The following is a 13,557-nucleotide window of genomic DNA, read 5'->3' on the forward strand; positions in this document are numbered from 1 at the left end:
CATCTGAAAATGGCCAGACAGGAAACACAGTGTGTAAACACTGTCCTGTAAACCGAGGGATCCACCATTCCAGCTCTGATCATTTCTTTTTTCCAGTGTTGCGAGACCTCCACACTGATCTGCTTCTTTACGCCACTCTGTCAGGCACAGAATCAGTGAGGCCAGGATGCTAGAACAATTTTTATAGTGGGGGTGCTGATGATGGAAACCATGTATTTGGTGTTTGTTATTACTATTTCAAGCCCAGAGTTGTGGCAGCACCCCCAGCACCCACAGTGCCAGCACCACTGAGTGAGGCAAGCAGTTCTGCAAAGATCATGGTGTTGGAAATGTAGCACCAGACTCCACCGACCTTGGTGGATGTTGGGCCTTAGTGGTACAGAGCCTGTAAACAAGTGACTCAATAGTCAAAGATGTCAGATTCTCATGCTGGCCGGATCCCAGGCAACAGGATTCCTTCTTGGCAACTGTGCTTGGCAGTTCTTCACATGTAACTATAGAATCTGGATTCAGACTCTTATCATGGATCCAAAGCGATATTTATCAGACATGGATTTGTATACACGTTGTTCGGTGTTGTGGGGGAGAGGGGATTGGTAGCACTCGATCATTGCTCTCTTGTGGATCCATGTTTTGCAGCTCCAGATCCACACTAGGCTGCTGGATCCAGATGTGCGTTTTGTAGCTCCATATCCACACTGGGTGGCTCAATCTGAAAGCTGTGGATCCAGATCCTTTGGAAATTGTATCCAACATAAAGAGAGTCACTTTAGGCACATAGCCAAGTCTCCTAGGTCACCCAGGGACCTTGACAGTGACCAGCCTGAGATGCCTCCCCAGTGCAGGGGTGTAAGAAGCAGCCAAACCCACTTCTAAGGGACATTCTTTGAAGGTGACACTGAACTTATTCAGCGTCACCTTAGTTGACTAGGTCTGGTGAGCTACCATACCAGTAAGGTGTGTGATGTGGTCCAGACAAAGCACAGGCTGGATGGAGATTGCCTTGTGTCATTTAAAGGAAAAATCTGACTGACAAACTATAAACAACATTTGCATCAAAAGGGCAGAAAAGGGCAAAGAAAAAACCAAGAGGCAAGCATCAAGGACACTATGTGCAATTTTAGCTCGCTGAACCTTCAGCAGTTAGAAAGGAACTGAGCGGTAGTTGGTGCCACTCCCCCTTTTATACCCACCGAACCCACCAGGATGATAGGGGAAGGGAGGGGCAAGTGGCCCCAATGGACATTGCTTTCCAGAAGGTTCCAAAAGCTTTCACTCCTTGCACCTTGATCCAACAAGTGGAACTATGCAGAAGAAATAAAGCTTTGGAAGTTTTAAATGCTACCCCTGGGATTTGTTTGGCTGGAAATTTGCAAGTCCCCAGAGTGTACTCTGCAGAATCCTGCAGTTCATTCTGCCAGTTTAACACACTGCAGAAGTACTATGTTTATATGCAAACACATTTTTTTAAACAAACTTTCCCCAAGTGGTAATCACTGCTGCAATTTACTCTTGAAAGCAAGAGGTCCATGTACACTTTGGAGGATGCACTTTGTATTATAAAAATATTACAGTATAGGCCTGTCTGTGGGTTTAAATATACTGAAAATGAAATACACTTCCAAAATGACTCTGCTCAAAGTGTTCGAGTGGTGAGGGTTCACATATCAAGAGATACAAGCTACCTAGACAGCACCACTCTATCCAAAGACAACACTACAGATCTGACTCAAAACACTTACGACAAGAGCAGTCTTTCCATTAACTTCAACAGGCTTTATATCAGGCCCTCTCTTCATATCTGGTCTGTGCTAACTACAATAAAACAGGTTCTTTAAAAAAACTGAAGCACCATGTAACGTGTGTAGAAGAGGTCTACAGAAACAATTTTCAGAGTAACAGCCATGTTAGTCTGTATTCGCAAAAAGAAAAGGAGTACTTGTGGCACCTTAGAGACTAACCAATTTATTTGAGTGAGCTGTAGCTCACGAAAGCTCATGCTCAAATAAATTGGTTAGTCTCTAAGGTGCCACAAGTACTCCTTTTCTTTTTGAGAAACAATTTTGTCTTCTCAAAATTTCCTGGTCTAAATTTTCTAAAAATCACTAGTGATTTTGGGCATCTCCATTTTTAAGTGTCCAGCTGGAGATATCTTAAAGGGATCTGGGCTTCAGAGGGCAGTTACTCAGCACTGTTTGGAAATAAGGTCCCTTAGTAAAAATAAAATGTAAAAGTTAAGTCTAGAAATGAACAATTTAGGGATCCAGTCAATTTCCCTAATATTCTGTGACTCAATATCACCCAGCGTACCTTACCTTTGCCCCTTGTTTTGTTCTGCATTGAAAATATGCTGTTAGACATACATTGTTGAATTTATATATCATTTTAGCATGCAAAGATTGTGAAAGGAACATAGTTCCAGGAAACATTCAGATAGGTCAGTTGTATAAATTCTCTCACTGATGTGTGGGTACAGTAGAAGAATATTTTTACTCTCAGAAATAGCATGATTACATTTGTTTAGTGCTATAAAGTCTGTGGATTATATGACATTTAAGCGTATGCAAGACCCTTCAAGTTCATATTTATAAACTATATTATGTAGTAACTAACCCATATAGTTCTTTTTTTGCAGTCAACATTAGGAAGTAGTTTACTGGAATACCACATATGAACATATTATTATTAAGGCATGTTGGAAGTGCATCCTTTACACAGGAAATTGGGATTTTACCATGGACTAGTAGTTTGTTATTTTAACCGTTGCTTATATTTTAGCTAATTATAGGGGGCATAATTAATGTCGGGTGGGTTATGTAAATTAGACTTGGCAATAGTCAATGATGGAGAACTGGCTGGAGCCATTAATCGGTCATTTCCAGATTCAACATTTGAGTTTTATAAAGCTGTGGAACGGTCATGAAGAAAATGTAATTCTGGGGACATGCTAGATAAATGCCAGTGAAACACTTTCTGCTGAATCGAACAAACTTTGGGGGAGATTTCCCTTTTTTAAAAATTAGGTCCTGAAATTTAAATGGAGTTTGTGTATAGCGTCTGCAGGTGTGGAGCCCTGGTCTGACAGATCTATAAGGCCCAAAGTGGCATACTTCTTCTACTGACCTATTGAATTCATAAGAGATGATGGGAGGGAAGAAAAGGAAATTCAAGCTGGGTAGGGTATAGGGTTAAGAATGGTGGAGGGAATGGAGGGGATGAGCAAAATGGAGGGCTTCTGGCAGTTTTGTGTATCTACAAACCTTTTAATGTCGATAAAAAGGCTGAATCTATCTATGGTCCTCTGTCTCTATGCCCTGCGGTTCCCTGCCTCTCTCAATGCCCATCCACTATGCCCTATAGTTCCACCTCTCCATGCCCCATAAGTCCTGCCCACCTCCCCAGAAGCCCCACATTTGTAGTCAGGGAAGAATGGGTCCATGTCCCTTCCACGCCCCTGTCCCCCTTTCTGGGCTCCTTGATGGGCCCCCTTCCTGGTTTCAAACCCGCAAAACATGCTACTGGACTCTGACCAACTCTGGAATCAGCAGCAGATTGGTCAATTTTCTTAAGGGTCCAAAAATAGCAACAAAAGATAGTTTGCTTCAAATAAGGGAAAAAACAAATAGTCCAGGGATGGCCAAACTTACTGACCTTCCGAGCCACATAGGGTAATTTTCAGAAGTTCAAGAGCTGGGGCACACCTGCCCAGCTCATTGTTTCAGCCCTATGGGAGGCACCTGAAAGGGGTTGGGGCTTCAGCCCCGATCCTGCTGAAGCCCCGAGTTCCCACTCCCCACTGGGCAGAAGCCCCTACACCACTACTCTGCTGCAAGGCAATGGTCCCAAATCTCTTCCCGCCCCCCATCTGGTAGGTGGGGAATGGGTGGGGGGGCTCTGTGAACCACACTTCAACGGTAAAAGAGCCACATGTGGCTCACAAGCCACAATTTGGCCAACCCTGAAATAGTGCCTATCTTACATCATCCCCAGCAAGCAATATATTTCTTCTGCTTAAACATGACAGTCAATTTCCCAAATTCTCCTTGCTTCCTGGTCTGGGACATGATAGTGTTTCCTCCCTGGACCTGGGGACAGAGTGCACTTCCTGTTCCCTTTAGGAGTTCTCCCTTAGCCTCTTTTTTATGCCCCTAACAAATCCCTAGCTAACCCCGGCCTACTTTAGCCGTATGTATGTACATCCTATCACAAGTTCTTTAAATCATATACAACTTTGAATAGCTCCCCTGCCACCCAACCATCAAAGTATTAAAATGGTACTTTTGCTCAACAAAGCAAATTTGGAGTGTGTAGGACAAGGCATTTTGGAAGTATGAACCAAATCCTTGAAACACGATAACTTTAAAACTGCTTTTCAGATTTTTTTTCTCCAAACTTTCAGTAGTAAAGGTTCAATAGATTTTATAGAAACGGATGGAGGATGTTCACAATTACAAATTTTTGTGAATCCATGGGAACTATCCTTTTAGTCAGCCTCCTTTCCACAAGTAGTGCTGTGATTTCACCTTTTACAATCCTCCTTAATAAGACCTCACATCAGAAGCACATTTATCCTTATTTAGCAAAACTCTTATGCACATGCTTAGCTTTAGGAATGTACTTAAGCACCATTGACTTTAATGGGACTTAACCACATGTTTACATATAATGCTGCTGAATAGGGAGGGCCTTAAGTCAATGCTTTGCTAAGTTTGGACTCTACTCAGGAGGTGCTGAGGTAAGTGAGAATGGATGCCCTCTTTGGAGGCTGGACTTAATCTATAATCAGACCTCCACATTAATTTACAGGGGTTGGTTTCTTTGCAACCCATGCAAATAGGATAATAGGGCTCTCAGATCACAGACTGACCCATGCTGAATTTGCAGGGTTTTAAGTATAAACAAGACAAATTGAGTCAAGCAACAAAAAAATTGTCCTTGCTAAGAAAGAAAAAAGGAAAAAGTACAGCAAGCCAAAATAAAAGCTGTTCTCTCCCATCCTGCCAATATTTTTAAAACTAACTTATACGCCGTACTTATTATGTAACTGACAACCTTCAGTACTAGTATTTTTAAATCTCTCTTCTGTCTGGCAGCATGTCATTGTTTCAGCTCGGCAATCACGCTTTTACTTTGTGAAACACATTTTATCTTAAAAAGAAAAGGAGGACTTGTGGCACCTCAGAGACTAACAAATTTATTTGAGCATAAGCTTTCGTGAGCTACAGCTCACTTCATCGGATGCATTCAGTGGAAAATACATAGAGAACATGAAACAATGGGTGTTACCATACACACTGTAACGAGAGTGATCACTTAAGATGAGCTATTACCAGCAGGAGGGGGGGGTGGGTGGGGGGGACAACCTTTTGTAGTGATAATCAAGGTGGGCCATTTCCAGCAGTTGACAAGAACATCTGAGGAACAGTGGGGCGTGGTGGGGTGGAATAAACATGGGGAAATAGTTTTACTTTGTGTAATGACACATCCACTCCCAGTCTCTATTCAAGCCTAAGTTAATTGTATCCAGTTTGCAAATTAATTCCAATTCAACAGTCTCTCGTTGGAGTCTGTTTTTGAAGTTTTTTTTGTTGAAAAATTGCAACTTTTAGGTCTGTAATCGAGTGACCAGGGAGATTGAAGTGTTCTCCGACTGGTTTTTGAACGTTATAATTCTTGATGTCTGATTTGTGTCCATTTATTTTTTTACATAGAGACTATCCGATTTGGCCAATGTACATGGCAGAGGGGCACTGCTGGCACATGATGGCATATATCACATTGGTAGATGTGCAGGTGAACGAGCCTCTGATAGTGTGGCTGATGCTTTTTTACTTAAGTATCAAGCTGCTTTCCTTCCACTGGCTGTTCATCATTTCTTTCAAAAGGAGGTTCAAGGTCAGGCTTGTGGGTTCTTGACTTTTTATCCTCCAAAAACTTTTTCTTTTAAAACAATCTGTGCAAAATTTAACCTCCCATTCCAAAATCAAAGTCAAATCAAAGCCACAGCTGCTGGAAAGGGGTCAGATTTTGGAAGAATGTTTTTCCCTCTTTTCCCCTGAGTCCTTTTCTCCCTACAATAGCTGCAACTAACTGTGGCACTTTACTTTCTTGTTTGATTAATATTATGGACTGAAACTGCAGTTCTTTCATGTTACCTTCTGTTTGTTACTACGTTCTAGATTATTTCCTTCACTCTGTTGTTTGTGGCTTTTGATTGTTTATATTTGAAAAAGAACCATTTGATCTTCTTGTTCTTGCTCTTTTTTTGGTCTTTGTCTTTTAATAGCCATGTTAATATTGTCATTCAGATTTATGCAGTCACAGCTTCCAAAACGTACCATTTTTAAATCTAGACTTTGAGAACAAATCAAGCCATTCCCATTTATTCTTCTGTGTTACTATCATTTACATGGTGAACAGATGTCCTAGTTAGTCTCTGGCAGAAAACCATAATATTGGATTAAAAAAAAACTGGGGGAAAAAAAGAGGTTTAAATAAATCCTGCATGGAGAAAAAAGCCAAACAATTTGATCTTTGGATGAATACTTTTTTCCTTTTGTTTTTTCCTAAATACAAACCACTTTATTTTATTATTTGTAAGGTGACAGAATCTATTTTAAACTGCGTTCAAGCGAGGCAATATTATATAGTATTTACCACATAAAGTTGTTTCCACATTGTCCCCCAGTCTCTTAAAGTTGATGTCATCTCTGTGATAACGGAGTCTTCTGTTGGAATAACCATTTCAAACTGCCTGTGGCATCCAGAAGAATATATGGCATTATACAAACAATATAAACCACACTGCTATTGCTAACATAAAACCTCTCTCTTACAAATGTTGATATTTATTAACATCCCTGGGACTTCTTTCTTTTTAACTGAAAAAAAAAAAACATAGGGTGAAGTGCTGGTCCCATTGAAGTCATAGGAGTTTTGCCATTGTCTTCAAAGGGGGCAGGATTTCACGCATAGCTTTATATCAATACAATTATTTCAAGCACGTTTGTACATATCTCCTCAGCTAAAAGAAAAGTTTGTTGGTGCTATTATAATTTAGTGACTAAACAAGTGAACATGCTCCCCCCCCTTTTATTTTTTTTTACTTCTGTTTACGTAAATTACTCCAGAAATGCAATTCCTATAAAAAGAGGGGATAGAATGGAAGCAAGGACTCAGGAAAGAAAGCTAGCAAGGTTGTTCAGTGTGGAAACAGGAGTTGTGACGTTTTTGCCTTAGCTAGGAAAATGTATTAAGTTGACTTGCTCTTGTCCAATGACAAACAATATGTTTCTCAAATAAGCCTGTGGGCAAAATCCTCCATTGTGTTGCACTGATTTTACACTAGTGCAACTCCATTAGTTCAAAGTTACACAGATGTAAAAACAGCACACACCATGGAGGATCAGGTCCAATCTGGAGGAGGAGGAAGAGGCTGTTTGCAATAGTTAACTATGGCCTGGCTTCTTGGCTGAACTACATCTCCCATGAATCACCACAGTCTCCCCTTTTGTTGAGTTTTTGAGGAGCACCGTGTGATTCCCTGGCCATACAGCATCATGGGAGAGGTAATTTGGCTACAGAGTAAAGCCCATAAAGGAAAATTGGGGCATGAAGCAAGTGAAATTTTCCACACAGAACCATTTTTGTGCACTTTCAACAAAGAGTTTTATTTTGTCAAGCACCCAATTTTCTGTCCACAAACAATTTCAGTGGAAAATTTTCAACCAGCCCTACTGAATGGCGTAACTGGCTGGGCAGAGATAGCATAGTAATTTAGAAACATAGCAGACAGTGGCTCATTCAGCAGGCAATAGGAAATTCAATTTCACTTGTCCTGACCAGGTTTCCAGTTGTTAGAGGATGCCAAACAGGAAGATTTTATTTGCCAGTCATGGAGCTTTGACCTTCTACTCACTTTCTTATTCTCCCCTCCCATAAGGGAGATGTAGTTTTAAACCTTCAAGCATTTGTGTAATACATGCTATCCAGGTCCTTTCAGGTCAAAAGGACCCTGAAAACAAGAACTCTTCCATGATGAGTAATTCCAAATTATTTTTGCTAATTTTAATCAATAATTCCTCTATTCATGCATGTAACAAAAGAAGGTCAATTCTAGGAAATAAATGTTCAGGAACTGTGCAAACACCTAAGGAAAATAACTGTGCTGGCCTGATAACCACTGATAAACAGGATATTTTAAATGGGTTGTTGTCAAGTTAAAAGTGACACCTTAACAAAATGTCACTCTCCCTTTTACTAGCATGTTAGGATTTTTTTAATTGAAAGAATTTCTAACCTCTTGGTTTTTACTAACTCTGCTTTTGATAATGAAAATAGACTAGCAGACATCCAAAACTAAAACAAAAAATGTTTTATTGTAATTTAAAAACAAAAAGCATGAAAACAATTCTATTAATTTTAGATTTGTAAAATCTTTTTATAACGCATACACTGACTTTAAACTGTCCCTTTCAACGTTGTGTGTGAATGCCAGGAGATTGTTTCAAATAATGGTAACCTAGTTCTGCCATGAAGCAGCTGACACCCTAAATAAAATGAACAATGTTCAGCAATGGCTAATAGACTATTCTATGCAGAACCCTGTAGGGAGCTACTACTGTGTTTAAACAAGAGAGCCAGCCTATTAAACTCAATCTGAGTAACACCAGTAGTTAAAACAAGTAATTGTTCTCTGCATATACTAGACAACACAGAAATTACTTCCCCATTTCCGCTCCACGTATTTTTAGAATAAGTGACTTCTATCTTATGCCTGAATGAAAGTGCCAGGCTGTTTAAGGACATTCATTTAAATCCTTGGGGGTAGTGAGCTGAAGTTTTACAGTGTTAAACACCAGTGAAAATTATATCTTTATCCTGCCTGAAAAGAAGCCATGTTACAACAATCTGTACAAGTTCAGATCCTTCTTCTCAGCCTCCTTAAATAGCTGAATACAAAATCACAACCTACCCTTTGTTCTTAACACACGCATTTTTCAAGTGAATATAGTTGGATGGAAATATACCCTGAAAGAGAAAATAGTTTAATAAATGCACAAAGTTTTAACAAGCTGCCTACTGTTAGGAGAGAACCTTGGTTTAGGCTAACCATTTCAGAGAAAAACTTGCACAATGTATAGAGTATTCTTTTTATCAGTGACACTATTTGTGACAAAAAATCCCACTGTGACTATTTAGTATATATAATATAGATTTAAATGATTGAAACTTCAAATACGAAGCTAAAAATGTGTATAGAATGTATAGAACATTGCAGCATAGCTCTTTGATAGTTAACATTTTTACTAAGTCCTATTTTAAGGGGACAATGACAAATAGTCTGTGGACAACATTTATCTATGACATCTTAAAATTGACATCTGGAATGGATTTTCAAAACACAGCATTTTTAATGACTCCATGGTTTATCTGGGATCTACTAAAGAATACAGTATTCTTTTATATTCTCTGGTAGCAAAGCAGCAGCAATTAACTACCACCAAGCACTCCTTACAGAGCATTGTGATTTACAAGCAGGGCAGTAAACAAAAGCAGGCAAGTTTACACTAAAGAAACAACTGCAAGAGAAAGCCATGATGAGTTTTCCAAAAAGGAAAACGTTACTAGTTTTAACATGTTCAGATGGAAAATTTAAAAAAATAAATCCTTCGTGGTTTAAGAACAGTTGATGGTGCCCCGTTTTGCTATGAGACAGATTGTAGAATAGCTCGCGAAGAAGTCTGGCAGAGCAACGCTACCAGACCATGCTGCCTTCAAGAAGACTAGTTTTCAAGGTCAAGTTCAAAAAATCACCTTCATCCACAAAAGGTGACAACAGTGCACAAATGGCTAGCTCATTTCCTCACAGAGCTTGAGTCGTATTTAGGATGTCCCATTCATAACTTTTTTTGACACATCTGGTAGGGTACAAACTTACACTGACAGTAAGCACATGATGATCAAATGCAATCAATATTCACTTTAGGCTGTAGCTCAAATCCAAAATGGTGCAAGGGTAATTGCAAATGTCTTACAAACCAGATTAAGATACAAAAATGAGAACCCAACAGCACCAAAATCTAATTCCGAACCTACTTTAATGCAAAAAAGTGTAAAAATCAGAAAGAATAAGGGATCTCACTCTAGCATTATGACTTTCACTGGCATCAAGAAGTGTCATGTGCATTTGCAAGAGGTACAATAGCTATCTAATTGGGCTCTGAGGCTACACTGAGTCTGCACATTAAAGTCAAAGCATCTGATCAATACTATTTTCACCATGCATTCATGATAGCTAGCTCTCTAGAATTTCATTTAGCTTTCCCTTAAACCCCCAGGCTTAATTTATGCTGCCTAAACAAAAGCTAATTTTGCCAAGAGGTCTTGACATTCAAGGGGCTCACAGTATTAACATGAGAGTATTAAAAAAAAAATATAATCCATGATCAAGGATACTTCTGTCAACATTGATTTTAAAATATAAAACACCAAATACCATAGTATCTTATCAAACTGTGGCATTCCCATAATGGTAAATATCATATTCTTACACTCACCTATGAACATGTTTGACTGAATTCACATTTTTGTCAAAGAATTCAAATTATAGTTAGAAACATCTGGGTTTTTACCTTGATATTTGGGTTTTTTAAGGCAAATCCTCTGTACCAGCCTGTGGAGAAATAATATTTTTGGTTTTTTAGACATGTAAACCATTGCCATTTTCAAAAACTTGTTGTATATTTTTCTTTTGGAATGCTATGACTACTACATACCACAGTGTAATAGACTGCAGTCATTTTGAGTACATTCTGTGCATTGAAAAGTAATTTTTTAACTCGCTAAAGTATCAACTGAAATTGCTTTATGGCTATTTTCGGCTATATCCTCCAAATATGACCCCAACCATGCATCTTACTTTTTTTTTTATCAAGCAACGTGTCGAATATTAAAGGTATTCCATTAACGGCTATTATGAACTATGATTATGCTGACCAGGCTAGGGCTATTAGCTACATTATTATACTAAAAATCCTAAAGAACCAAATTCAAAATAATTAAAGCAGATTTAATGCATTTTGTGACAAAGATTAATCATTCATGACTAACTAGATCAGCAGTTTAACACCCCCACATCTATGCCAACAAATGTATGTTATATTAAACAACAAAAATATAGCTTTGAAAAACTGACTTTACGTAGGATCTTAAGGAGATTCTATGGAAGAAATGCAGTTTTATTTCCTTTATTTTAGTTCTGTACATACATTAAAATCAAGTCTAAAAATATTTTTATTCCAGGAGCCTCTATATCAAAACAGAAGTAGGTCAGGAATCTTTAACACTACTCTAGGATTTAAACTTGTAATTTGGCATGAAGTTTAAAAGCCTCCTGCTGAAAGTCAAGCTTCCCTGGGAAAAACCAAGAGAGCACAAAGAAAGTCACAATGAGACCTCCCTACTGCTTAACAATTATTTTCTCCCTGGATATTAAACAAACATAGACAAGAAACAAAAAGCAATACAGTTACAAAGATAAAACCAAGTCATTAGAATTCCTTTGACATACAGAAACATATGTAGGCTTGGCAGAATTTAATTTTTATTAGAATTTTCATGGATACAATCAATATTGATTTGTAAGCTTATTTTTAGCTAGTTATCAATTTAAATTTTCACAGCTGTGCAAATATTATAGGTTTTAAGCATTGTTTTATTTTTATTGATTTTAATTTTCACAGTTGTGGGAGCTTATGGTACGTCAGATAATTATTTAATGACAGCAGACACAGATTCAAAAAGCTTTATCACTATTAAAACACAAGCTGTCAACATTACATGTCAATATATACAAAGTAAATATTCTTAAAATAAAATTCTGAAGTACCATTTTTTCTACTTTGTCTATCTGAAAATTTCATAAGAATGGTCATACTGGGTCAGACCAATGGTCCATATAGCCCAGTATCCTGTATCCTGACAGTGGCCAATGCTAGGCTGTGACATTCTGTACTTCAGGGGAACACCCAGCAGCCCCATGTTCATCCTTATAATATGATTGTGTGGTATCTAATGCAAAGTGTGTCATATCGGGTGTCTTCGGAAGGCTCATGATGCACTGAGCATTGTTGTCATAATAATGTTATAGTAATCATGGTTATAGTAATGTTATAGGTTGTAATTTCATGAATATAGTTATGAGGCTGAGAGTGTGTCCTCATGGCTTAAAGCAAGCCCAGGCAAAAAACTTTCCAAGAGCAGAGGGGAAGTTCTCACCCCATCAGGGCATGTATGGGACAAACCCAGCCCAGCCTCACAAGAACAAAGGACACTGGCCTAGGCAACAACAAAGGATCTGTTGGACTCTCGAGTGAGTCACCCCACTTCCTTTGGTCAGTTTAGGACTGCAATGAGGTAATGCTCACCTGACTCTGAAGGGGGGGGAAGCCAAGGGGGAAGAAAGAACATGATAAAAGGGAGAGACATTTGCCATGATCTTCCTCTCTCTTCCACCTCCATCTACAGACATCACCACCAACCGACTGAAGCACTGATCAAAGGGGAGAGCCTGGCTGAAGGACAACCAGCCAGCCAACCTGAGAAGCATCTAAGTTTGTAAGGACATTGAAAGTGTTCAGATCAGCTTAGAATGCGTTTTGCTTTTATTTCATTTGACCAAATCCAACTTCTTGTGTTTTGACTTATAATCACTTAAAATCTATCTTTGTAGTTAATAAATCTGTTTGTTTATTCTACCTGAAGCAGTGCGCTTGGTTTAAAGTGTGTCAGAGACTCCCCTTGGGATAACAAGCCTGGTACATATCAATTTCTTTGTTAAATTGATGAAGTCCTATAAGCTTGCAACACCCAACGGGCATAACTGGACACTGCAAGATGGAGGTTCCTAGGGTTGTGTCTGGGACCGGAGATATTGGCTAGTGTCATTCAGTTGCACAATCCAAAGAGCAGCTTACATGCCAGAGGCAGTGCGTAAACAACCCAGGAGTGGGGGTTCTCACAGCAGAGCAGAATAAGACTGGCTCCCAGGGTCAAGGATTGGGGTGACCTAGCATATCACCAGTCCAGATAACACCAGAGGGGAACATCATATAGATACTGCAGAGGGAACGAACAACAGGCAATCATCAAGTGATCTACCAAGTCATCCACTCTCAGCTTCTGGCAATCAGAAACTAAGGACACACGGAGCATGGAGTTGCATCCCTGACCATCTTGGCTAATAGCAATTGATGGATCTATCCTCCATGAACTTATCTAGTTCTTTTTTGAACCCTCTTATAGTTGGGCCTTCACTACACTCCCTGTCAACAAGTTCCACAGGTTGACTGTGCGTTCTGTGAAGAAGTACTCCCTTTTGTTTGCTTTAAACCTGCTGCCTATTAATTTCATTGGGTGGCCCCTGGTTCCTGTGTTGTGTTAAGGAGTAAATATCTCTTCTTAATTCACTTTCTTCACACCAGTCATGATTTTATAGACCTCTATCCAGGGCATGATTTAGGGGCAGGTGACCCAACCCAGGCAACACCAGAGGTG

The 13,557-nt window shown here is 39.2% G+C and overlaps 1 protein-coding gene across 5 annotated transcripts in view; it reads right to left on the bottom strand.

Annotated features, from left to right (window-relative positions):
- Window positions 1-13,557, bottom strand: part of DOCK4 (dedicator of cytokinesis 4) — a 434,135-nt gene that overhangs the window by 260,985 nt on the left and 159,593 nt on the right. For all 5 annotated transcript variants that reach the window (XR_012156797.1, XM_073328104.1, XM_073328103.1 and 2 more), the window contains exons 3-5: window positions 10,635-10,675; window positions 8,975-9,030; window positions 6,658-6,754 (exon numbers count right to left, since the gene is read on the bottom strand). Coding sequence is in view for 4 of the 5 variants with exons in the window: in XM_073328104.1 (XP_073184205.1) it covers window positions 6,658-6,754; window positions 8,975-9,030; window positions 10,635-10,675 (194 nt within the window). In the remaining variant the exon portion in view is untranslated. The remainder of the gene's footprint in view (window positions 1-6,657; window positions 6,755-8,974; window positions 9,031-10,634; window positions 10,676-13,557) is intronic.

The sequence above is a fragment of the Lepidochelys kempii genome, chromosome 1 (genome assembly GCF_965140265.1).
Source record: "Lepidochelys kempii isolate rLepKem1 chromosome 1, rLepKem1.hap2, whole genome shotgun sequence".
In the NCBI taxonomy this organism is placed as follows: domain Eukaryota; kingdom Metazoa; phylum Chordata; order Testudines; family Cheloniidae; genus Lepidochelys; species Lepidochelys kempii.